The sequence below is a fragment of the Catharus ustulatus genome, chromosome 4 (genome assembly GCF_009819885.2).
Source record: "Catharus ustulatus isolate bCatUst1 chromosome 4, bCatUst1.pri.v2, whole genome shotgun sequence".
NCBI lineage: Eukaryota > Metazoa > Chordata > Aves > Passeriformes > Turdidae > Catharus > Catharus ustulatus.
The window spans coordinates 64,966,467-64,991,203 of NC_046224.1; the positions used below are offsets into that span (position 1 = coordinate 64,966,467).

Consider the following 24,737-nt stretch of genomic DNA (forward strand, 5'->3'; position numbering starts at 1 on the left):
TTCAAAAGAAAATTTTTTAAAATACATTTATTCAAGTTAACATTAATTAATATAATGCTTCTATTCTCACTTGATTGTACCCTGGGAAAAAAAGGTGACTATTTCCACAAATATAATTTCCCAGATTTGATTTATTCTTTTAAAATAAGATTGAAGTAGGTTTCTCATCAGCTGTATGCTCTATAATCTCTTTCTTTAATGGGAAGTATAGATAAAGGTGTTCTGGATTGCCAGCCTGTTACAGAGTGGCTAGCAGCACTGTATGCAAATAAAAAATCTGGAAAATATCACTGTATACGAGCATGACAAAGAAGTCTTCTCTGTTTTTTAAAGAGAAAAATATTAACCTAAGGTTTGCAAACTGGTATCATTGAATTCAAATGCTATTCTTTAACAAGACCAGGTTGGACAGGGCTTGGAGAACCCTGGTCTAGAGGAAGGTGTTGCTGCCCATGGCAGGGGGTGGGATGAAAGAAGCTTTAAGATCCCTTCCAAACCAAACCATTCTGGGATTCTATGAGACTGATCAGCTTAACAAAAGAAGCAGGGGAAATCCCTGTGCACACACATTATTGAAACATTTCATGTTTCTAACACTGCAAACCAAAAAGGGGTTTACTTTGGTTTGGAGTCTTTTTCACAGCTTTTATACATTGAGGATTAATTCCTCAATGATTCCAGGATTTTGCCAGTAATGGTGTTGCATTTTTAATCGTAAAAGAAATCTGAATGATGATCTTTTTAACATGGCTCATCATTTTTGACATTTGCCACCCCTTTTGCTGATGTAACTCTAGCTAAAAGTAACCAATAGAGCTTTTCCACTGAAAATTTTTACAAAGTGTGATTCTGGCAGCATAATGTTTTTGCATCTTTTTCCATTATAGTTTTGGAAAGTCCCAAGCTGCCAAACCACAAAAGAATTCAGAAAACAACCCGAATAATACTCTAGGTTACAGTAGTGTAACAGTTTGGTATTTGCCCCCTTTCAGCAGTTACCTACAACCACAGCAATAAATAAAAGTGGAATAAATCCTTGCATATTACATTGCACCCCCATGACCACTGAAGACATCAGTTATCAAATGACACGGTCCACTTGCACCATAACACAGCTCAGATCCACAGAATCACTAACATTGGAAAAGACCTCCAAGATCAAAAATCCAAATCCAACCTGCAACTGATCCCCACCCTGTGACCCAGACCAGAGCACTGAGTTCCATCTCACTGAACACCTCCAGGAGTGATGACTCCACCACCTCCCTGGGCAGCCCCTTCCAATGCCTGCTCATCCTTTCCATGAAGAAATGACTTCTGATATCCAACCTGAACCTGCCCTTGAGCCACTTCCTCTTGGCCTGTCCCTTGCTCCCTGGAGCAGAGCCTGATCCCCACCTGGCTGCACCCTCCTGTCAGGGAGTTGTGGAGAGCCAGAGGGCCCCCCTGAGCCTCCTTTTCTCCAGCTGAGCCCCCCAGCTCCCTGAGCTGCTCCTCAAAGGACTTACAGAATGAATGCCTGCCCCCCACAACAAGCAGATAAATGCACTACTTAACAAACCTCTCCTGCGTGTTGGGAGCTGTTTGTATTCTGAAAACTATTTTCAAGGAAAACAAACTACAGACTAGGTTGGGAACCAGAGAATGTCATGAGGTTTGTACAGAAGCAGGGCACACTGCAGCTTCAAAACCACATGTGGTGACTCAAGAGGTGAGCAAATAAACTTGCAATGATCTGCCAAAGGTTTACCCACATAGAACGTTTTGAGGTGCAGGTCTCCATAGCCCAAGCCAACGGGACCCAAGGTCTAATCCCTCCCAGTGTAATCAAAATAAGTACAATGACCATTATAGGAGATGTAGAATGTAGGCTGGAAGGAAGGACAAGATGAATCAACCTCATCTCAAGTGAACAATACACTAGTGAAGTCTGAAGGCTGCAATGAACTTGGATCAATGCAACTCATTTCAGCAGAGCTTCTGAGTGCATGAGCAGACAGAGCTGGGATGCTGGGATTTGGCACTGCCTTTTGGGTGCTGCTCCTTGCTGCATTTTTGAGATGGTCCCTGGGGCTGCTGGCTCCTGACAATCTGCACTCCTCTGGGCAACACTCAAGAACTGCTGAGCAAACAGTGCAGACCATGGGCTCTTCCCAAGGAAGGGAAGTTTCACAGAAAAGCAGTTCTGTGATTTGATTTTGATCGGGGAAGATTGAGGGGAGGAAGAGGAGAATGCTGGGATGTGCTTGTGAGCCTTGCCAAACTGCAACTTGCCCTCATGGATGGTCCCTCACACACCTGATGCACCCACCATGGACTGGCCCAGCCCTTGTGTGACATGAACACTGTTTCTTTGCTGACAATCCAGACTACAGAAAGCTGAGCAATTATTCTCTGCATTTACCTGAAATTCTAAGAATATACATTTCCTTTTAATGATTCACCAAGCATAACCTTTGCACAGGATCAGATTCTCTTACTAAGATAAATTTAGCCACCTTGTTGAGATTAAGATCAACTTTACATTTAGAAAACAAGACTCCTGATGTTGTGATTTATATGTCTATAAAAGCCACATATATGGTCTGCATGGTATACAATAACTCAGGAATGCATGCTCTAGCACTAAATTTCATGCTGAAAGCTTGCTAATGCCTCAGGCTACTGAGCGAGATGATACATGAAGCTGTACACAAGGAGATTGCATAGTCGTTTCTTAATTTACCTCTAAATTACAACTATCAGAGAGTTTTCTGAGTATTTGTGTCTCTAAATGTCTTGTAGTCTGGTAATAACAACTGCAGGTATTACAAAAGTAAGACTCCCCATTTCTAGCTGAACTCCTGTACGCGTGACGAACAAAATTACAGGTTTTCAAATCTGCAAAGGTGTTGTTCAAATTGTTTTAAAAACTCCCTAATGAATGTATCCTTTCATATGGTTAATTTACCTGAAAATATTATGACACTAAGCCAATTGTTTATACAATTCTGAATGTTCTGTTTTGCATTATTTATATTGTTATTTCTTTTCTTGCAACAGATCATTAATTTGATGACAGCCTATGAAGTCAAGACTGCAAATTTCAACTGAAAAATAGAAAGAGTTCTCGTTTCGAAACCGTTTCATTACTCTATATTAAGTATATATACACTGTGTCATTAAAAATTATTTAAAACAAACCTACCCAAGCACAGCCAACTCTTCCTAGCAAGTCCATTAACAAGAAAAAAAATATCATATGAATAGAGATTGAGGGTACATTTCCATAGATGAAATTTGTACCATAATTAATGCAATCATAAAAATTAGAAACTTTTTCAAAAAACTTTGAATTCTGTAAGTCACTATTTTTTACTATTTTTAAAAAGAAAGAAAATTTCTATAGGAGTTGAATAACAAACACTTTCATTTGAAGTTGATATTCAAAGGAGCAAGTCAACACTTTTACAGAAATGCCTGCAGGAACAAGTTGACAGCAATGGTGGGTCAGAAGGTGAGAGGAGAAAAACCCTTGAATCAGAACCTCAATCAGCTGCCACCAGGTTGATCTACTGTAGGGGAACTATACCCTCATTTTTTTCCCCTCAGCAGCTACAAATTCTAAAAGCACTTTAAAAAAAGTGCATTGAATGGTAAGGTGCTCGTGAATCTGTACAATTCAAGAGCTGCACCTAAGAGGCGACACTCCCAACCACCAAATACTCCATTTGGATTGTAGGTTCCAGAAAAACTGGCAACAGTTAGTGTCCTCTCAAACTGGCTTTGCTTCTTATGCCTGGAGCTGTGGGGAACAAACAGAGCTGAAACAACTAAACAGACCTGGCTGGAAAATACTGAGGGAGTGACATTCAAGTAGCAGGGAACAAAAGTTAGATGCGGGTTAAAGGGAACCTACCAATTTATGACTAATTACACCGAACTGTTTGCGCTTTTGTTTGCAGGCAAAACACTGTTGTCTTTACTATTATTATTTTTAGCTACAATACTGAATAATTGCCTAAAATAAAGGCCTTCAATATTTCCAAATAAAGCCCTTCAGTATTTCCAAAGCCAAATGTGCAATCATACATTTGCTGGACTCAAGGATGAAGAGATTTTTAGAGAAGTTGAAAACTCTCCTATGGAAAATTTCAAGCCCTGAACAGCTCCATGGGTAGCACCCCATATTTTCTAAAAAGACAGGAAAATATTTATTTGAAGGTAAATGTTACAATTTCCCCATATTAAAATTCAATATGTGTTGCCAGTTTCAATATGAATCCACTGAACTTCATAATTATGCTTTAGAACAGTAATTGCTAGACCAAAATCTAAATCACTTTTATTTTGTCATAGGTAAGATTAATGTCAAAGCAAAGCTGACTGTATTGCTAAAACATGCAGAAAAAACAGAGAAAAGACACTTATATTCAATACTTATTCTAGTTTATGAAGAACACAAAAGATTCTATCTTTACAAAATGAAGCCAATCCTCATCACTGAATCATGGAATGGTTTGGGTTGCAAGGGACTTGAAAGTTCATCTCAATTCATTCCCTGTCATAGGCAGGGACACCTTCCACTAGACCACTCTGCTTCAAGCCCCGTCCAACCTGACCAGATTCAATATTTCACTTCAAATATCAGTCAGATTGCAATAATGTAAAAATATTAAAGCAAACTGAAATACTGCACATACAACCTCAAAAATTATTAGACTGAAATGAAGTAAACTGGTTATTTTTGCATTAGAGGTGGTAAACTATGTAAATTTTTTGTCAAAAGCAACAGAATTATATTTTTAAAGTTAGACAAGCAGAATGCATAATGAAACTGAAATAGGAATACTGCACCAGCCTTGGTTAAATCCATTCACACTGCACTCAGATCCTCTGGGCTGGATGTCCTGTTCCACAGGAAACTGTCTTCAGGGGATTATCACTCCCAGAGTCCATATCATGACCTAAATCCCATCCTCAGGGTACACACACCATTCAAGACTTGTGCATTCTTGTACCTGTACTTTTCCAAGTACTGATGACTTGCAAAGAAGATTTTTCAACTTCTGTAAATTCATACAATGTATGGTCATACAATTTTGTCGTTTTTTCCAGTATCAGTATCATTTTCTTTTCCTCCTTTTCCCATCAGTAAGACTGTGCCAGAACTCGTTTTTAAACAAAGTTCATTAAGACATGGCAAAAGACATCACCTTGCCAGTAATGAAAATACGATCCACCAAGATAAATAGAAAATATTATTGGTATTTTTTTAAAATTCAACAGTGCATCTTTTCTCCCAGGAATTTAACAGGAGTTATGATTCTTAATCAAGAGAGTAATCAGGCTCATATTTGAGAATCTCTTTCACAGTATATTTGTGTAACACAATTTGAACTCTGCTTGTGGGAAGATTATCAAAGGGAAGTAAATCCAAGATGTAAAATACAATTAGTTTTAACCAAAAGTAATACAAATCTCAATTTTATCCATCCTGGAGTAGTACATTGAGGTAACTGAGGAGTTTGTGTGTATGTGTGTGTGTATGTGTGTGTGCGCATGTTTTTATACACAGTATAAAAACAGTATGTACAGTAATTTCACGATTATAAGATGCACCTGATTATAAGCCGCACGTCCGGGTGTCAGCAACTGTCTTGGGTTACAATACAGGGTGTGATACAAGGTATCTATTCTATCACCAGTTGTTGAGGGTGGGGGCAGTGATCCTTATCTCCACAGGAGATATTCTGCTAATGGGCCATCCATTGAAACCAGGCAGGGCATTGTTCTTTATCTTTTCACAACCCATCCTTCCTCCAGCCAGTCATTTTCTGCTAATGGCCATTGAGTCCCACTGTGGGACTGATAAAATTACTGCATCCCATTGAAAGTTGCTCCAGCCAGGGGGAAGAGCCCAACATTTCTTACCAAGATAAAAACAGAGGTTTTGGGACACTAAGGGAGCCCCTTTCTCCACTGGACTCCAGAGGAAAACCAGATTTCTCCACATCACCACTGGACCTCCGGAGGGAAACTGCACCTTGTACAGGAGCACTGCTCCAACTGAGCCACATCTGTCACTGCAGGAGGATGCAGCCACCAATTAATGGGACTGCTACCAACACCCTGCCTGATGGGGTGTCAGGTTGTACTCTGACTTTGTCAGGGTTTGGGGTTTGTTTCTTTGTAGTACTGTATTTCTATTTTAATTTCCCTAGTAAAGAACTGTTATTCCTAATTCCCATATCTTTGCCTGAGAGCAGTTTGATTCCAAAATTATAATAATTTGGAGGGAGGAGGTTTACATTTCTCCATTTCAAAGAGAAGCTCCTGCCTTTCTCAGCAGACACCTGTCCTCCAAACTAAAACAGCAACTTTTTGTTCTTTGTCCAATTATCAGCCGCACCTGATTACAAGCCGTACTTTGGGTTCAGACCAAAATTTTAGTCAAAATGGTGCAGCTTATAATCGTGAAATTACTGTACATTAAATTACAGACTGGTTTGGGGTGGAAGTGACCTTTAAAGATCATCTTGTCCACAGCCCCTGACACCTTCTATGACCCCAAGCTGCTCCAAGATCCATCCAATATGGCCTGGAACACTCTCAGGGATGGGGCAGCCACAGCTTCTCTGATCAATCTGTGTCAGGGTCACACCACCCTCACAGGGAAGAATTTCTTCCCAATATACATCTAAACCTGCTCTGTCAGTGGGAAGCTATTCCCCCTTCTCCTGTCATGCCAGGCCCTGGTAAATAGCCTCTCTCCATTCTTCTTGTCAGCTCCCTTCAGGTACTGGTATTCCTGTATTATGTATCTACTGCATTATCTTTTATATTATTTATCTATTATATGTCTACACAGATGCATGTATCTATATATAAATCATACATACATGCCAATATTTATATATTTAATTATACAGCAAGTAAACACCAAAATATCTAACTTGTATTAATTATCAATTTCCTCATTCTTCAGTTAGGAGAAATACTCCATTTCATAAACGAGAACTATAAGACAATAACACAATTCTGACAGAAAGGCAAGCGCAAATAAAATCTTCTGTCCCTCCTCAGATTACTGCTTTTCTACCTCAGAGGACATTTGTGATAACCAGCCAGAATGACTCCACAATAATTATTATACTGAACTTTAATCCTGCTTTGTCTTGCGAAGAATGACTTTGGTCAAAATAATTTGTTACCTGTGTATCACAACTGCCAAGAGTTCCTACACCTATTTGACTCACTTGGAACTAGCACACGGTAGTGAGTTGACCTTTGCAATTTTATTACAGTGAAAGAAAAAGAAGGTAGATTCTGCAGGCACATAAGCTAAAGAAAAAAAAAAAAAAAAAAGTCAACCGGGCTTCAGCACACGTAAGGATTTCTCCAGGAGGCAAACACTGAGGAATCACAAATGCCTCCCCGCTTCCTCTTCTCTACCTTAGCTTTATATATCTGAGTTGACAGTATGGAATAGCCCTTTGGCTAATTTGGGTCAGCTGGCGTGGCTCTGTCCCCTCCCAGGACACTGCCCACTCCCATCCCCTTTAGTGGGGGAAGGAATGCCAGAGGACAGCACTGCTCAGCAATAGCCAAAAAAATGGTTTGTTATCAACACCTGTCCAGCTACTAATGCAAAGCACAGCAGTGGAAGGGCTGAGAATTTACCTCAGTTAGACCCAACGCACTTGTAGACATTTGTTTTCATTCAATCCTCCTCAATCAGTGGTGACAAAGGGAATTTTGGAATTCCAGACTGTGAGGATGTATCTGAAATTTAGGGATTCAGTCTTGCAGACAGGGATTGTTTGGGCATACTGTGTATTACCAAATTCTATTTCCAAGCAGAGTCCAAGGGAGCCTCTATCAGTCCTGGAAGGTGAAGAAACAGATCTGCCAAGCGGTTGTCTGCTCCCTTAGTCTCCCTCAGGCTAAGCCTATGGGGATGTGAATATACCGTGACTATCAGTAAGTGCTTCCCTCTTGCCCCACTGAGTGACACTCTTAGGAGCAAGAAGGAAAATCACACTGGTGGCACAGGTTTCTCTTCTGTTAGAGAAGAATTTAGTGTCAGCATATGTGATGGAAGCAATCAGTCTTGTGGTGTTACCCACTGGAAATGCTTCAGGGCAAGATGGAAGGAATCTTGCTAGCAGTCTTTCATTAAATAAATATTAATACATACAATCAAGCCATCATCTTGGTTTTTGCAAATCTAGCTCATTCTGCATTTCATAAACAGTAGAGGATTAATTCAGTATCTTAGTGCTCTGACTTTCAGCGTATGACTTGACATACTTTGATCTTGCTCCTACTGCTACAATATCTAAATATAGGCCATGCTCCATTCAAGGAACTTAAATCCAATTGTTTTTCTAGTGTCTTTATGAGATCTTTGGTTAATGTCCCTGTGAAATCCTGCCAGCAAACCACTTCTGCCATAACAATCTGAACATATCTGATTGACTGCAATTATGAGGCGAACTTGGAAACTCACAGTTTTAAACATTTAAATACTCGTGAATGAGGCAATTCTTTGTCATTTCTTGATTGAAATACTGAGGTTTTTGGTTAAAGAATAGAAGGCTTTCAAACAAGCACAGTTAACGTGAATTAGCATGCTAAAGGTATCAATAATAGACCATAAAAGGAGTACTACATCTGTTGTCTCTCCCAACAGAGGCAGAAGATCCTGAATATTTATAAAGTCCTTAAACAATGCAGAGGAACTGAAGACACTTTTCTAAAATCTCCTTAAAGACTGCCAAGTTCTCTTGTCACCTGTTCTACCACTGCTTACATAAAAAGCTAAGTAGGTTTCTTCCAATCATTGGCTGAGGATAGCAGGCACATTAAATTAGTTGATTAAAGCATGCAGAAGCGATCACCACTTATTTTTATATTATTGCAACCCTCTTGTAACATTGGGGCTCTTTGAAGAGCCCACATCTCAAGCAGAAAAGATAACTGAATAGAGTTCTGCAAGTAAGACCTGAACAGGCAGAATCTTTGCTTACATGGACTTGTGCAGTCTCATTCCTTGCCTCTTTAAAAATGAGACCAGTTCTTTGGTTCCTTCGGGCATAGGCATGACTAAACTTGGCTCAAGCATTGCCATGCTGAAGAACAAGAAGCAGAATCCTGCAGGGCTACAATTTAGAACAAATAGCATCACCCAATGGCAGAAATGCAAATCTGCAGATGGCTGTCATTAACTTTCTGGCTCCTCTGAAAGACATGAAGTAAAACAGGAGAAATGGGAAAATAAACCCTAATAAAATCAAATGTTTGGTCTCTGTCTAAAGACTAGGTGCTCTGATATGGCCTCACACCTTTCAACAGGAGTTTTAGAAAACAATTAATTAATGATTGGAGCTGTGTCAGAGAAGATATAATTTGGGTATTAGGAAAATATCTTTCCTCCAGAGGATCTGGGGCACTGAACAGCCTCCCCAGGACAGCAGTCACAACCCCAAGGCTACTAGAGCTCCGGGAGCGTTTGGACAATGCTCTCAGGGATGCACAGGGTAGGACTATTGGGGTGTCTGTGCAGGGCCAGGAGTTGGACCGGACGATACTTGTGGGTCCCTTCTACCTCAGGAGAGTCTATGGTTCTAATTTTCAGGGCTGGTAAGAGAATTCAGACTGCTTCAGAGGCACACAGCAGGCAGAGAAAACTGAAAGCTGAAAGCTGCTTTTTGACAAGGCAAAGCTGGGCTGAAGCTAGCATGGCATTACACCTCTACTGAACCTGATAATGCCTGTCCCAGGGGAGGGAGTCAAAACCTGAATGCCACTGTGGTGAAACTGAAACTGGTAGCACATTAGGAGCTTCTGTCTAGCTCAGTGCTTCTCTGATTTTGGTGGGAAAGTTAGCATCAGGATTAAGTGGCATGTGCTTAACATGCAGCCTGCCAATCATTGGAAGGGCTTACACACCCTTACACACGAAGTCTTCCTGGTGCTCTCCTCACCCTGAATGCAGCACAGTGCGCCACTAAAACCAAGTTACTGCAGTAAATTCACCACAAAATGTAGTCTTTCACATCATGCTTCATTATTTCTTCCATCAAACTATTTTATGCCAAAATGCGAACTGAGCTACATTATAAGCAGTGATGGCCAAATCTCAATACTTAAAATAAAATAATCTTTTTTTTTTCCTTCTTGTTCCTATAAACTTCAGGATTGTCACAAAAACACAAGCTGAGAAACTTTAATATCTCACAGTAACCAAAACTTACTCACTTATCAGGAAACAGATGAAAAGATGAATGATTCCTGTGCCTCTCAGCACAACCTCTTTTAAGTGGAATGAGAAGAAAGCTGTATATCCAAAAATGATCATATTCAACACTCACAGCACTACAATGTCAGATCATTGTGAAGTCTGGTGCGGCTTTAAAAAAACCCCAAAACTCAATAAATGAAACACCCTGAAGAGATTGTATGCAGGATGTCAGTTCAGAGAAGATGGGGAAATTCAGGTCAAGTTGAGGTTAGAACAATGCAAAACAACATAGAAAACTGATGACACTTGTTGTAGTACTGGAAAATATATCACTTGTATCTGATACCAGTAAAAGTGGGAAGAACTTGGATTAACAGCTCAGATCTGAGCCAGAGAAAGAGTGTTCAGAAACGCAGATGTACATATGGGGTTCCTGTTTCCAGCAATCTATACCACTGGCAAACCCCAGGAACCACAGATAACCCCCTTCCAGCAATACAGTGTACATTAGATCTTCTGAACTTCTTTTTAAAAAATAACTACATCAGAAGGTTTTATTTTAATAAGTTTTTCTAAAATTGTGTACTCCAAACAAATTCAGTTCTTAACCAGGTAGTAAACTAGCAAGAAATGTTTTTAGTTGATATGGTGGTCCTCACATAACTGAGTAAGATACTAAAAAACACCTATGAAAACATCTCCAAGTATTCCTCAAGCAACTAGAATTTTAATAACCCATGCCTTCCAGAATAATTTGAAACCAAGCTGAAGAAAGGAAAGAGCAACAGTACAAAACCCTTTGGTGAATACCAAGTTAATTCATCTCTGAAGTAGTTACCTTAGGTATGATAACTACTACTCAGCCTGCTGGAAAGGAAAGGAGTTGCAGGAATCTCTTGAGAACTCTTCCATATAAAGGTCAGTTACCTTTTGTCTGGGAAAATGAGTATTTTACACCTTCAACAGGCACATTAAATAGAAATGCTACAGATGCAGTTTCAACACATAGGTAAGTGCTGAAACAGCTGGAAACAGCTGTTTGACACTGGTGTACCAAGCTTTCCTTTAAAAAGGGCTGGAATTCTGTGCTGTACCACTATGATGATAAGGTTCAGCATCAAAGAGGGTTCAAAAAAACCCATCAACACCCAGAGTCAAAAGTAAGCCAGGAAGCCTACAAGTTGGTATAGACTGTTTGGAAATGCATACAGAGTCAGCTTGGTTTATTTTTTAACTTTCCATGCTTTGTATGATCAAGGTTTCAAGTGAAATTGGCCAAACCAGCCAAGTCACAATGAATCAACCGCATCAGCTGTCAACAACTGGAGGGGTAGAAGAGGAAACAGAAGCAGGGCAAGAGGGAACATTAACTTGCTGCTGCTAAAGGGTCAGCACAACAGAATAAAGTTTTGTATTATTCTCTAAGGACAAATGAGTCACGTTACAAAAATAATCCATCACTTTAGAAACAATACTGCACACTATGCATTCATCTCTGACCTCAAGGCAAAAACCTCATACCAACCCTTTATTACTCAGATTGTCTGCCCCTTAAGAGAGAACCTGATTGTCTTTTGTTCACCAGTCTATGCTTTGATGGAAATCTTCGCATTTCATTAAGGATTCATGATTGCAACAGAGCTGAAGATTAACATCATAACAACATGGGACCAGGTCTTGAGACAGTTCCCTTGTATGTCCCAACAGATACTCTTGAGGCACAGACACTTTGCTACTTGGTGTATTTCTGCATTAGTTAGGTAGAGTCCCCACCTCCAGAGCAAAGCCCCAGCTTTTAAAAGGACTTCTGTCAGAAGGTCAATTTTCAGCTTTCCTGCTAACCTTCACAGTGCTGTACCCAGACAACAATTACAGAGCTTAGTCCTGTAACACCCTGAATGTTTTGTCCTTATCTAGTAAAGCATTAAAATGTACAGAGCTTTATGAGGATAGCCCCACCCAACCAGTGGAACCATGCAGATTTTTTGGTAGGTGTGCTGTTTTTGTTCAACTGTAAACCAAGAATCTTTCTTCCATTTTAAGCTTCTGTTTAACATTAGGAAAATATAATAATCACAATGATGCAAGTTTTTACTTAAAAAATTCAAGAGGTTTAGTTCTTCCCCTACCACCTCTCAACAGCATATGCTACTAATTTCAAATCTTTCTACGACAGAATGTAATTATTTTTAAAAAGTTACATTAATCCTGAAGAAGAAGCTCATGGAGTTTTTCTAAAAACCTTAGGTGAGAAAGAACCATTTGCTAAATAACTTAATGTTGTGAAAGATCAAGAGGAATGGCTTCAAACTGAAAAAAGGTAAGTTTAGATCAGGTATTATGAAGAAATTCTTCTCTGTGAGGGTGGGGAGGCACAAGTTGCCCAGAGTAGCTGTGGCTGTCCCATCTCTGGAAGTGTCCAAGACCCAGCTAGACAGGGCTTGGAGAAACCTGGGATAGTGAAAGGTGTCCCTGCCCTGGCAGGGGGTCAAACATGATGGTTCTTGAGGTCCCTTGCAACTCAAGTGATTCTGTGAAAACAAAGCATGTGTCCTTACTGTGAGTTTTTCTATTTCATAATCACTACAGCAATAAGATGAAGTTGAAGAGCATGGTGGCCACAGTTTGATCTAGGGATGTTGGCAACTTTTGCTAAATAAGTGGATTGTACACCTTGCCCCATGAAAAAAAGGATTTGGAAACTGAATTCCAAACAAGTCAAATCTTGTTCATATTTTCAGGCAGAACAGTCTGCAAATTAGGAACCCAGTCGCATATTAAACAATTTGGCTTAGAGATATACATATAAATATATAAATCTAAGTTAATTTAAACATGCTAAATAGTATCCAGATGTTTTACTTGCTACTTTTATTAAGAATAATTTTAACAGTAGAAGCGTTTTCCTTTTCCCTTTTCTCCCAGAAGACTTCCTTTTTTCATCTCTGCATTAATAAAAAACAGCATTACAGCATTAGAGAAAGCACTGCTGCCACCTCAAATAAATACAGGCCCATGAAAAAAAGTATCCCTCATAAATTGTTCATCATTGGAGAGACTCTACCTAGGTAGAGTGCCAGTACCAAAGACAACTATATTTTTATTATTTTCCCCCTATATGAATAACTGAACAGCTTTATTAAAGAAACAGAATTTAAGATTAGGATGCTATGATTCAGTTCATGGGCATCCACAGTACCAAAAATGTCGTTGGTAGCTTTAGGGACAGGAAATAAGCATGTGCAGAGTAGTGTTAGGTGTCAAAAAGCAGAGATCAGTCATCTCCCTTTCCATGCATATGATTCTTGTAAAGCAACACAGAAACACAGATTAACAGCTATGACCTATTTTGTATTTCTACATTAAAGACCTATTTCATTTCTACAATAAAGACCTATATCCTCTGTAATTCATTCATTAGGTTTCTTTTTTAAGTTTTACTTGTTATTAAACAGTTCTACATAAAGCAGCAGAATGAGATGAATTAATCCATCACGTCACAGCTCTGAGAGAGGAAAGTAAGTATCTAAAGCCTTCCCCCAATAAACCAGTATAAATTCTGTCTGGATGATAAATGTGAGGTGTTTAGAAGGCAAGTCTAACAAGGTAATGTGAGTATGGAAGAATTTTCATTTTTTCCATCTGATAGCTTCATTCATCACCTACCAGCCAAGACCTCCAATGCTGGCTCAGCCTGAGAACCCACCTCCTTCCTTCTGGTGTATTTAATAAAAACATACAGGGCATCTTTGTGAAGGAGACATAATACAACACAAGTCAGGAGATTGCCTCCCATGTATGACAGTAACTTGTGAAAGCTCTTCATCCTACACAAAAGGAAAAAAGAACAGAACTGCACATCTGTCGCAGGTTCTTGGCAGGTCTAACATGGAATGAGTTCACCCCTTGGTGTACTAAGTACAGCACTTTTGTTGTTCTCTCCTGGATGTCACTTCACCACACCCAAGAGGGTAAGTAGCCTGGGTGTCACTTCACTCAGGAAAGAGCTCCGTGATGCAGTGATCCAACTCTGTTCCATGGAGAGTTTGGCCCAAGACACTATTCAAACTCCAGGTCTTTGGGGACTTTGGGGACTTTTGTTTTCAGAAAAATCAGTTGCTTTTTATTGAATACAGAGAGCAAACTGGGTTAAACTGGTGTAAACCAAACAATAGATACAAAATCAAATGTACATTGTGAGATAGAAGTCTGAAGAGGGGTGGGAACTCAGTTCTCGGTCTGAACCATGCACCACTTTGAGCAACTAACTCTTATCTCAGAACTCTTCTTATCTGTGCAATGACAGCAGCTGCTTGCCCAGCCCTCGCAAGCAGGTGTTTATGTATGAAAACTGCCTTACAAATGGCAAGTGCATGTATGTGAACAGATTTAAATATATTAAATAAACTGAAAGTACAGACAGGATATGATACAATTGGCATTTCTGAAGTTTCAACAGCACTTCAATAATGTACCATGACATCACACACCAGAATCTAAATAATTTTTAAGACAGCATAAGGCAATATTATTTTCAGGCAATTTATACCAAATAAATATGCAACTTCCATTGAAAACATTAAGCCTGCATGCTTAATTGCTCCAGAGGCCTTTGAAAATCCCAGTAAAAAGGACAATAAGCTGTAAATAAACACTTCCAAAATGAAAGCAACCCCTTTCCCTCCACTATCATTAGGTATTCCACAAAAATGTATTTCACTTCCACAAACACATATTACATCATAATGGGTCAGAGACACAGCTAAGCAAGAGTGATTAACAGTATTAATAATATTTTTTCAGACGTATTAAAAACTTTGATTGCATACTCCTAATATGAATGGGAAAATGGAAGACCATTCCCATATTATCCATCCAGAGGATCATATTACTAGAATCTGTCAGAGAAAGACACTTTTGGAAATTTATTTCTTCCTGAAACCAAGATTGTCTAACAAATCCTGGAGGAAAACCACATCTTTTATCCCCAAAACAAAAGAGAAACAACAAAAAAAATTAATATTTAAAGCTTGCTGCTGTTTCCTATATAGGAATTATTGCTTTTCTATACAGGAATTATAAGATAAAGGGTTGCAAGTGATTTGATAAAGGCATTCCTGCATTTTTAAAATGACATGAAAAAGGAAAAAGAAGCATTAGACTAATTCAGAGATTTAAAATTAAGTTCATGCAACAATGCACATCCATTTCCTTCAAAGTGAAGTGGAAATTTAGTTTGAGACTTTTCAAAGAAAGTGGAAAAGTGAAAACACAAAGGAATTGGCACTGGCTTGCATTCTACAGGACTGAAACAAAAGGTAGGCAGGCAAACATTACACTGTTTTTAATAAGTCAGCATAATTGTGATAGTAATTCATAGATGCTAAAAAGATGTCTGCTTTATACAATCAATTCCACAATTTACAAATAAATTTCTAGACTAACAATATATTTCAGTTACCTTGTAGTCAGGCATCCGTTTACCCATCAGAGTTCTGCCAGAAAATATATAAGCTCACCTTGTCTTGGTTTTCCTTATTCTTGTAACACAGATTTCCAATCAAACGAATGAGATGAGATTTGAAACCCACGGCTGGATGTGAAATTTCTTCCTGTCCTGTCACAGCATGTGTGGCAGTGAAAATATTTACAGCCTGTTTCCCAGCAAGGTGAGTTAATCTCAGGGTATCTAAGAAAACATTTGAATACATTATCATTAGAAAATCAGCCTCTCTTGGCACAGAGCTTTATTATTATTGTTGAGCTCAAAGCTAAGTGACATAATTTCTGATATTCAACATCATGTCAGAGCACTTTGAAAGTTTACCTCATTGTGTGATTTGGGCTAATGTAACCATCCATAAAAGACCAGCCCAATATCAGAAGGTATTTTTGTGTAATTTTTACACCATTACACAGCTCATACATGAAGGTTGAAGGCTGTTGCTATTGATCTTCACTTGAAGAGTCAGAATTTGTAGCTGTTGAGAATTCTGGCACCATAAATATATTGTTAAAACCAAGATTTTTAGAAAACTTCCTGTAGTTTGAATTTGTCACAGCAATACATACTAACCACAGAATCACTTTTTCCTCTCTTCTTTGGCCTGTTCCTGGCACTGTAGTATGACGAGAAATTTCAAGTACACAGAATTACAGAACAGTTTAGGTTAAAAAGGTCTTTAAAGATCACCTTATCTCATCTGCCATGGGCAGGGACACCTTCCACTATCCCAGGTTGCTCCAAGCCCTGTCCAACCTGCCCTTGGACACTTCCAGGGATGGGGCAGCCACAGCTTCTCTGGGCACCCTGTGCCTCACCACCCTCACAATCTAACCCTACCCTCTAACAGTTTAAAGCCATTCCCTTTGCTCTGTCTCAACAGGTCCGTGCCAATAGCATCCCTCCATCTTTCCTGTAGGCTCCCTTCTGGTCCTCAAAGGCTACAATCAGGTCTCCCTGAAGCTTCTCCAGGCTCAATGATACCAATTGTCTCAGCATCTCCTCACAGCAGAGTTGCTCCATCCCTCTGATCAACTTTAAGTTTCCTTAACACACACACACACACACACACACACACACACAAGCACAAAATAAATCCTGTTGTTAGTCATCTTACTGTAAACCATATATCTAAGAACCTGTCTGCTTTTTTTCTTTTGTTGTTGCTAGAGGTATTTTCTTTATTTGTTTGTTAGGGCTTTTTCAATAAGGATCCTCCAAACATCTCAAAAGAACCACAGCTAACAGCCATTTCAGCCTTTTTTTTTAAATTTTCACCTATTGGTCTTAAAAATACACAAACTTTTACAATTTTCTCACAAAATGGTAGCGTACCTCAGTCCCAAAGTGCAAAAAATAAGATCACGATATGTATCATCCCTCCTTCCTCCCTTGAGCATTTTTGGAACACCTTAACGTACTTTCTTAGTGTACAGTCCTTTCCTTGCTCTTAGCCTCTTTAAAACTGACCTTTAAAAGTCACTGGATTGGGTTAACAGCATTCAAACTGCATCTAAATTTCAAAAATTTGGGAAACAGAAGGGAACAGGCATGGAGGAAAAGTCCTGTTCCTATTTCTTGAAGAAACTCTTCTACGCATTTAGCCAGTGATAGAACATAGGAAGCAGCTGTCCCATCCACCACTTTCCACAGGAAAAGAGCATTGCTGCTACTTGAATTGAGGCTCTGTTGGGCAACACAGGCCAACAGAGAAAGTGGAGAAGCAGAAAATTTCCAGGAACAAATCAAATATTTGAAAATGCAGATTAACTCCATCTCCTATTTATTTATCTTATTCAAAGGTCAGAATGATAATTACCACCAGTTGGGAAAAACATGTTTTTGTTCACAGAGCACCAACAGTTAAGCCTTGTGGCTGTTCACTCACCTACAGCGGTTTCAAGCAAACCAGGGAATGCCTGCAGATGTTCCAGCTGGCCGTTGTTTGAGGTCATTTCACAAAGAACATCGAGAAGACGAATTGTCACCAGTGCTTCCTGGAATGAAAACTGCATTTCTGAAAATGGCTTATGGAAGCTATCATAAAAGCATAAACCCAAAAATGTAAATAGGAGATAGGAACTCTCAGCTCCTCAAGTTCTGTACAGGTCTTCCAAACTGCCAAGAATAAATTTATATAAAATTAGGGAAACTTTCTAAAATAACAATAACGTATTAGATTGCCATTTCTTTTCTACAGTTAGTGTTACATCTGCCTGAAAAATCATGGGCAAACCAAAACAGAGCCATAGGGGATAAAATTTTAACAAAAACACAGTAGCTTCCAAAAGCAGAAATACAGAAAATTACTAGCTGAGAAAATTATTTCTGTATAAATGTTTTCTTTGAGTTTATTCATTCAGAGCAGTCCACTTTAAAGACACAAACACCGCCTGCAAGACACCAATTTGTTATCCGCAGGAATTCTGTAAAGTTCTGTGGTCAAACAAACTGTGGCTGTGAGAATTTACATTATTCTTGGGTAAACAGGATTGCAATCAGAGATGCAGCATTTTGGTTAGGTGCACGACGCAATTTCATTTACATTATTATTTATTCAGACACAGAACTATTTTTTCTCATGGAATATATTGGTCCTGCTTATAATGACAATCCAGCACTTACAGAAAATACCTTAAGAGCACATGACAGAATTTGGAACACCACATATTCCTCAAGAGCCAGGCTGATGAACCCACTCCAGGTGTGTTACATAAACTGCAAGTAGCCATGAAAAGGCTGAGACATTGGTCACAGTAACTATTCCTGCCTTGTCTGGTCCAGGAAAAAAAAAAGGTTTACTTACCAACAGTATAATATTTTGGATCCATATCATCAACAGAGTGTTATTCAAATCATGAACAATAGTGTTCAGTAATTAAGTAGTACAATTATATTCATTCATTGCTCCTTGAATTGCTATAGGGTCCAGATACTAAGGTTGTATTTTCATTTTTTGACCCATACAGGTTAGCAAAATGCAAGTCTTGTCCTAAATTGTTCAATAAACTGCTTTCATCAGCACAAAGACAGACTCTTAATACATCAGCCATTATCCTGTTACAAAGTAATAATACCCCAACTGTATTTCAGAGACACTAACCAGCTTTTTACAATTTTAAGAGGAACAGATTATTTAAAATATAAAAAGACTCCCAAATTTTCATGTATATTTGAAACTTGCTAAGTTAAAAAAATTGTTCCTTCCCTGCTGCTGACTTTCCAAATTGGGCTTTTTTTTGCCCTCCACCTGTACAAAAGAAAGGCAGTAAAGGAAAATACTTCCTTTTGAAAAAACCCAAAACAGTTTGAACTCTGACAGACATCTTGATATGGATATGATCTGAAAAGTAAATGAGGAAATAACCGAAGACTTTTAGAATAAATATATTTAGAGCAAGATGCAGAAAAGATGTTCCTTATAAAGAGATGAACTAAATCCAGGGAAGGGTTTTATTTTGCAAGTATGGTTGAAAGTTAGTGCATGCTCAAGTCAGGCTTTGAATGGAAAAGCTATTTTCAACATTGGTTTAAGCACTGCAAAAGCATATGATTAGCTTCTCATGGGTTTAAGATGCAAGCTACAAGACCTGATGTTCCTTAAGAAAACAAGGCAGCATCTACATATAACAAATTAAACAGTGGATGGGACACCCAGACAACAGTCTGGGAGTCAAGCCAGCCCAAGGACTGCTCCCAAAAGTTTTCAAATGTGGCCTCAGAATTCTGGAGTCCAAGGCAGCTTACTACTACAGACATGGCCTGAGCAAGGCACTTGGCTTGTGGGCCACAGAAAAGGCCAGGAAAAGCCAACTTGAGTATCACAGATGTTGCCTAAAGCCTTTTTAATGACAGACTCTACATGCACAACTACATTTTTTGCAGATAAATACAACTGCTACACAAAATCTAAAAATACAAATGAGGAGAAATTGGTGCAATTCTTTATAATTTCTTTAAGAAACAGTTTTATGAATTTAGACTGGCATTTCTCTTTTTCCATGGTAAGCATATGTTGTGAACAAATGTTTACACAGATAGCATGCACACATATTGCCCTCTATTTATTCACCTGTCAGGACTTATATTTTCTGCTCATTCAGTGAGCCCCACTTTTTCACCATTGATACTCAACTTGTCATATATCTTGTTTATATGAGAGAAGAATAAGAACTCAGTGTCAAGCAGGGCAAGTTATGGAGTAATATTCACAATACTGCTGTCCCAGCACCTTCTGGTTGGACAGAGACCTCCTTCTGGTGGGTGCAAACAAACAGTTTTTTATTCCATGAACTGAAACCACAGAAAGTGGTTTGGAAAGTACCACAAAGGACAAAAAAACATAAAAGGAAGGCAGAGGGAAAAAAAAGTAAAGATGGAATTGTCTCAATTTATGTCCTCTCACTGCCAAGTTGGTACCTTTTCCAGAACTAGTCAATTAAGTTATCTGACATAACTTAGACTAAACAGTTGGAGTAGTGGGGGAGACTGTGTTTCTTGGACAGATAAGAAGAGATTGCATGCTTGTTGGTTTGTGTCTTTTTTTAACACATGCAACTACCACCTCCTCAAAAGTGATTTACAGTATTTTTTCACAACATGTCTCAACCTACTTTTACAATTCTTGTTACTATTTAAACAAAAAAAACCCAAGCAAGTACAACACATTTAAATATTATCATATAGAAGCATTTAAGATAAATGTCTTTTCTACTTTGATAATAAATTATTTATGATGCTTCTTCTCTGGAGTTTCTAGAAGTGAAACTATTGCACATTAGTTTTGTATTAACAAGAAAATTATTCTGATTACACGTACATTACTGTTTCCCATCTATGAACAGAATAAGTATTTTAATTTTGATTTGTATTTGAATCATAGGTTCATCACAGAATCACAAAATATTCTGAGCTGAAAGGCAGACACAAGGATCAAGTCCAACTCTTAGGTGAATGGCCCATATGGGGATCAAACCCATAACCTTAGTGTTACCAGCACCATGCTCTGATCAACTCAGCTCATCCCAAGTCATGGTCTGAGTTGGAAGGGACCTTAAAGCCCATCCTGTCCCACATCCTGCCTTGGGCAGGGACACCTTCTGCTATCCCAGGCTGCTCCAAGCCCCATCCAACCTGGCCTTGGACACTTCCAGGGATGGGGCAGCCACAGCTTCTCTGGGCAACAAGTGCCAGGGCCTTACAACCCTCACAGGAGAGAATTTCTTCCTACCATGTAATCTATCTTTACGTTCCTTCAGTGTGAAGCCATTCCCCCTTGTCCTGTCACTATACATCCTTCTACGCTTGAAGGAATTACAATTCACAACTCAAATAAATTGTAGGAGTGATCCTTGGTAAGATAATAAATCACCCAAATATGTGACAACTTGAACATCTTTTAGATTTTGAAATATTTAACAATGGGGTAGACTTATTTCGAAGTACCATATCCTTTGCCATCCTCAAATTCAAAATGAAAGTTGGCTTCTGTCCTACAGACTCTACTATGGGCTCTGCCACCTCTTTCCCAACATAAACTGGAAAAGACACTGTTAACAGTGGGACTGATTTATCACATCACATTCTAGTACATAAACGATTATCACTCATACCTCATCTTCCGCATCTCCTGCAGCAGTTAGCTTGAGCACAGCTCCACACTTCTCTTGGAAACAGACTGCGAGGAAGTCAGCATGTCTGATGAACACATTCATTTCTTCACTGTTAACTGAGCTCTTGTCACTGACTTTCACCATCATCAGGTCTAACAAATTAATTCTGGAGACACAGAAAACAATTTGTTATGCAGATTCACTGAGCCACACAGCATTATCAGTAGAATAAGCAGCAGTTAAAAAACGATAAAAACAATTACCATGCAGGTAACAGAGAGGACTTTTAAAAATTAAAAAGCCTCATGAATACTGGCAATCAGTTTCTGTCTGCAGAGTTTTTTTCTGTACAGAATTAATTTAACTCATCATTCAATTAATACAATCTGGCTGGAAAGTCAACAACTTTCTCAAATCTATTTCAATTTATAATTTCTTATGTCCTAACAAAACATTACTGAGACTGCATATTCCCTATATCTAAAATTTCCAGCAAACCAGCTCTTACAAGCTGTTAAACAAAATAAGCAGAGACTATTTGACAGGTTCTGTTTAAAAAATACAGGTTTTCACAGCCCTTGCCTTGCCCGCAGTCCTTCACTAACTCTCCTCCAAAACCCCAAACCAGTTCTGAGTCCAAACAGAGAAAATAAAAATTGATAGGCACACTGTTCTTTATAGTAATTTTATAATTGTTACTAGATGGACTAAGCAAATCCAAGTTCAATGTATTGAGCTGGCTAGTAACTAGATACATAATGAAGCTGCTCTATGAAATCTACTTGAGTTGGGTTTTTTAACAGCTTTAATGTAATTTTGTTTCCAATGTCCTTTCACGTTGTCAGGGCAAACTGGAAGCATTTTGTGGAAGTAGGACTTGTACATGGCAGAGGCTCTGCTACAGGTCCCTGCTCCAGTCCAGCACACAGGGACTGGTAAAGCCTCACTGTCATTCTCTCAAACTGAAAGAATACTGTTTATTGAACAAATTCAAACAGAATTGCCACTCAGGATTTTCTTTCAGTGAAATATTTGAAATTCAGATGGAAGGACTGACATTTAAACATGTGGAATAGCTCAAATGCATTTTCCTTTAAATTTACCAAGCAGGCTGTCAGAAGAGGAAGAGAAATGTCTTTTTCTGTGGAAAAACCTCGGTCATTGCTTTACTGACCTCCAAAAACCCACCTCTATTAATCACAAAACAGCTACTCAGTCCTTGCTAAACTCAATTCTCAGTGTTATTAATAAGCTGCATTAAACTATTATCTGAAGGAGGACAAAAAGCTTTTTCAGCATGGCAGCACAGAAGTGCTGTTGGCACATCTGGCGAAGGGTGGACTCCAGGCAGGAGGCTGAACAGCCTCTGTCAGGGGCTCTGCTCACGGTCTGTTTGCTCTGCAGGTTACAGCCAGGTGCACCCTGCCATCTCCAAACGCCCAGAGCCCAGCTCCCCAACACCCTACACTGACCAAAGGCTTTCCCATTTGGCACCCCATACAAAACCCAAATTTGTCATTTGCCCCTGACACAGGGCTAGACTTGATAGGTCAGTTTTCACCAAGTTTAGAGTCTTTCAAGCCTACGCTCAGCTCACAGGCTGGTCACAGACTTGATGAGCAAAGGAATTATTCCAGGACTGCAGTGGGTTCAACCCGGTCAAGATGCCAGGCACCTACCAAAGTTGCTCTCACAATTCCCTTCCCTCCCCTCTCACCATTACCTGGACAGGGGAAAGAAAACTTCACAAAGGGTTCATGGGTTTAGATAAGGGCCATGACAGATCACTCATCAAATACTGTCATGAGCAAAACAGGCTCAAAGATATACAGAGGTATAACTTAAATTTATTGCCAACAATATCAGAGCAGGGTAATGAGAAATAACATAAAACCTTAAAAACACCTTCCTCCCATCCCTCTCCTTCCCAGCTCTACCTCCTACCCCAGTGGTGAAGGGAGACAGGGAATGGGGACTATGGTCAGTGCATCACCCACTGTTTCTCCTGCTAGTCAGGGAAAGGAGTTGTTACCCTGCTGCACCCAGGGGTCCCTCCCATGGGAGACAGTTCTCCATGAACTTCTCCAACCTGAGTCCATCCCACAGGCAACAGATCCCTGCAAACTGCTGAGTCCCTCCTATGGTGAAAGTCTCCATCAAACTGCTGCAGTGTGGGTCACCCTACCATGGGTACAGTCTTTCAGGGACAGGCTGCTCCACCACAGGCTCCCACAGCCTCCCACAGGGTCACAGCCTCCTCTCAGGCATCCCCCTGCTCTGGCATGGGTCTCCTCCACAGGCTGCAGGTGGATCTCTGCATCCCTCATGGATCTCCATGGGCTGCAGGGGCACAGCTGCCTCACCATGGTCTGTGCCATGGGCTGCAGAGGAATCCCAGCTCCAGTGCCTGGAACATCTCCTACTCCTCCTTCTTCAGTGACCTTGGTGTCTGGAGAGTTGTTTCTCTCACATATTCTCACCCTGCTCTTCTCTGGCTGCAATTACAACTGCAAAAACTTCTTTTTCCCTTTTTTCTGATGTATGTTATCCCAGAGGAGTTACTACCATTTCTAGTTGTCCCAGCTTTGACCAGTGGCATGCCAATATTTGGAGATGCCAGGGATTGGCTCTGCCAGACATGGAGGAAGCTTCCAGCAGCTTCTCACAGCAGTCACCCCTGTAGTCCCCCCACTACCAAAACCAGGCCATGCAAACCCAAAACAAATACTATCTTCTGCTTGACAGGATTCTAGCCAGTGCTTCTTGCACCAATAACCCAAATAATAAACGCTTAAAACTGAGAAGCAATCCTTTTGTAAATAAGTTGGAGAGTCACCACACTTCCATAAACCCCATTAAATAGATTAAATGGTTGAAAATAGGGAAATTTTTTTGCACTACTCTTCCCCTTGCAGTAAGAATGGATGCCTTTTTCAACAATTGCAGTTCTTCATTAAACACCACCTGAATGTAATTTCTTTTGAAGTTTTCTGGTCTCTTTAGGCATTCAAGTCAAACTGTTTTCCTGAGTTTTCTTCTAGGCCCAGTCATTCAGGACATGCCCATCTTCCCCTGAATTTCAAGCAAGCCTTACCATTCAGCCAATAGTTTCCTGAGAGCAATGTGCTTTGTTCTGGTGCAAGTTCCCTTACATTCCTTTTTCTCCTCTCAGTTTTTCTTTCAAGACTCACCTTAATTTCTCCAAGTTAGTTCTCCCAGACAATGCAATTTGCTCATTTCTTTTAAATGATCTCACAACTGTTCAGCCATTCAAATGGCAGCACTTCTTCCTACTTGTTTGCCTGCAGCTAAATACAACAAATATGACAACTGCTAGTACCAGCTGAGTTTGTAACACTCAGTTCAGTATCTCAAATCTAATTCTGTGCATTATATT

At 39.6% G+C, this 24,737-nt stretch overlaps 1 protein-coding gene across 1 annotated transcript in view; it reads right to left on the reverse strand.

Moving 5' to 3' along the window:
* The window catches only part of ATXN10 (ataxin 10), a 95,079-nt gene that overhangs the window by 27,817 nt on the left and 42,525 nt on the right, over positions 1-24,737 (reverse strand). The window contains exons 7-9 of the mRNA XM_033058609.2: positions 21,341-21,506; positions 17,617-17,725; positions 15,745-15,914 (exon numbers count right to left, since the gene is read on the reverse strand). Of these exons, the coding sequence (XP_032914500.1) occupies positions 15,745-15,914; positions 17,617-17,725; positions 21,341-21,506 (445 nt within the window). The remainder of the gene's footprint in view (positions 1-15,744; positions 15,915-17,616; positions 17,726-21,340; positions 21,507-24,737) is intronic.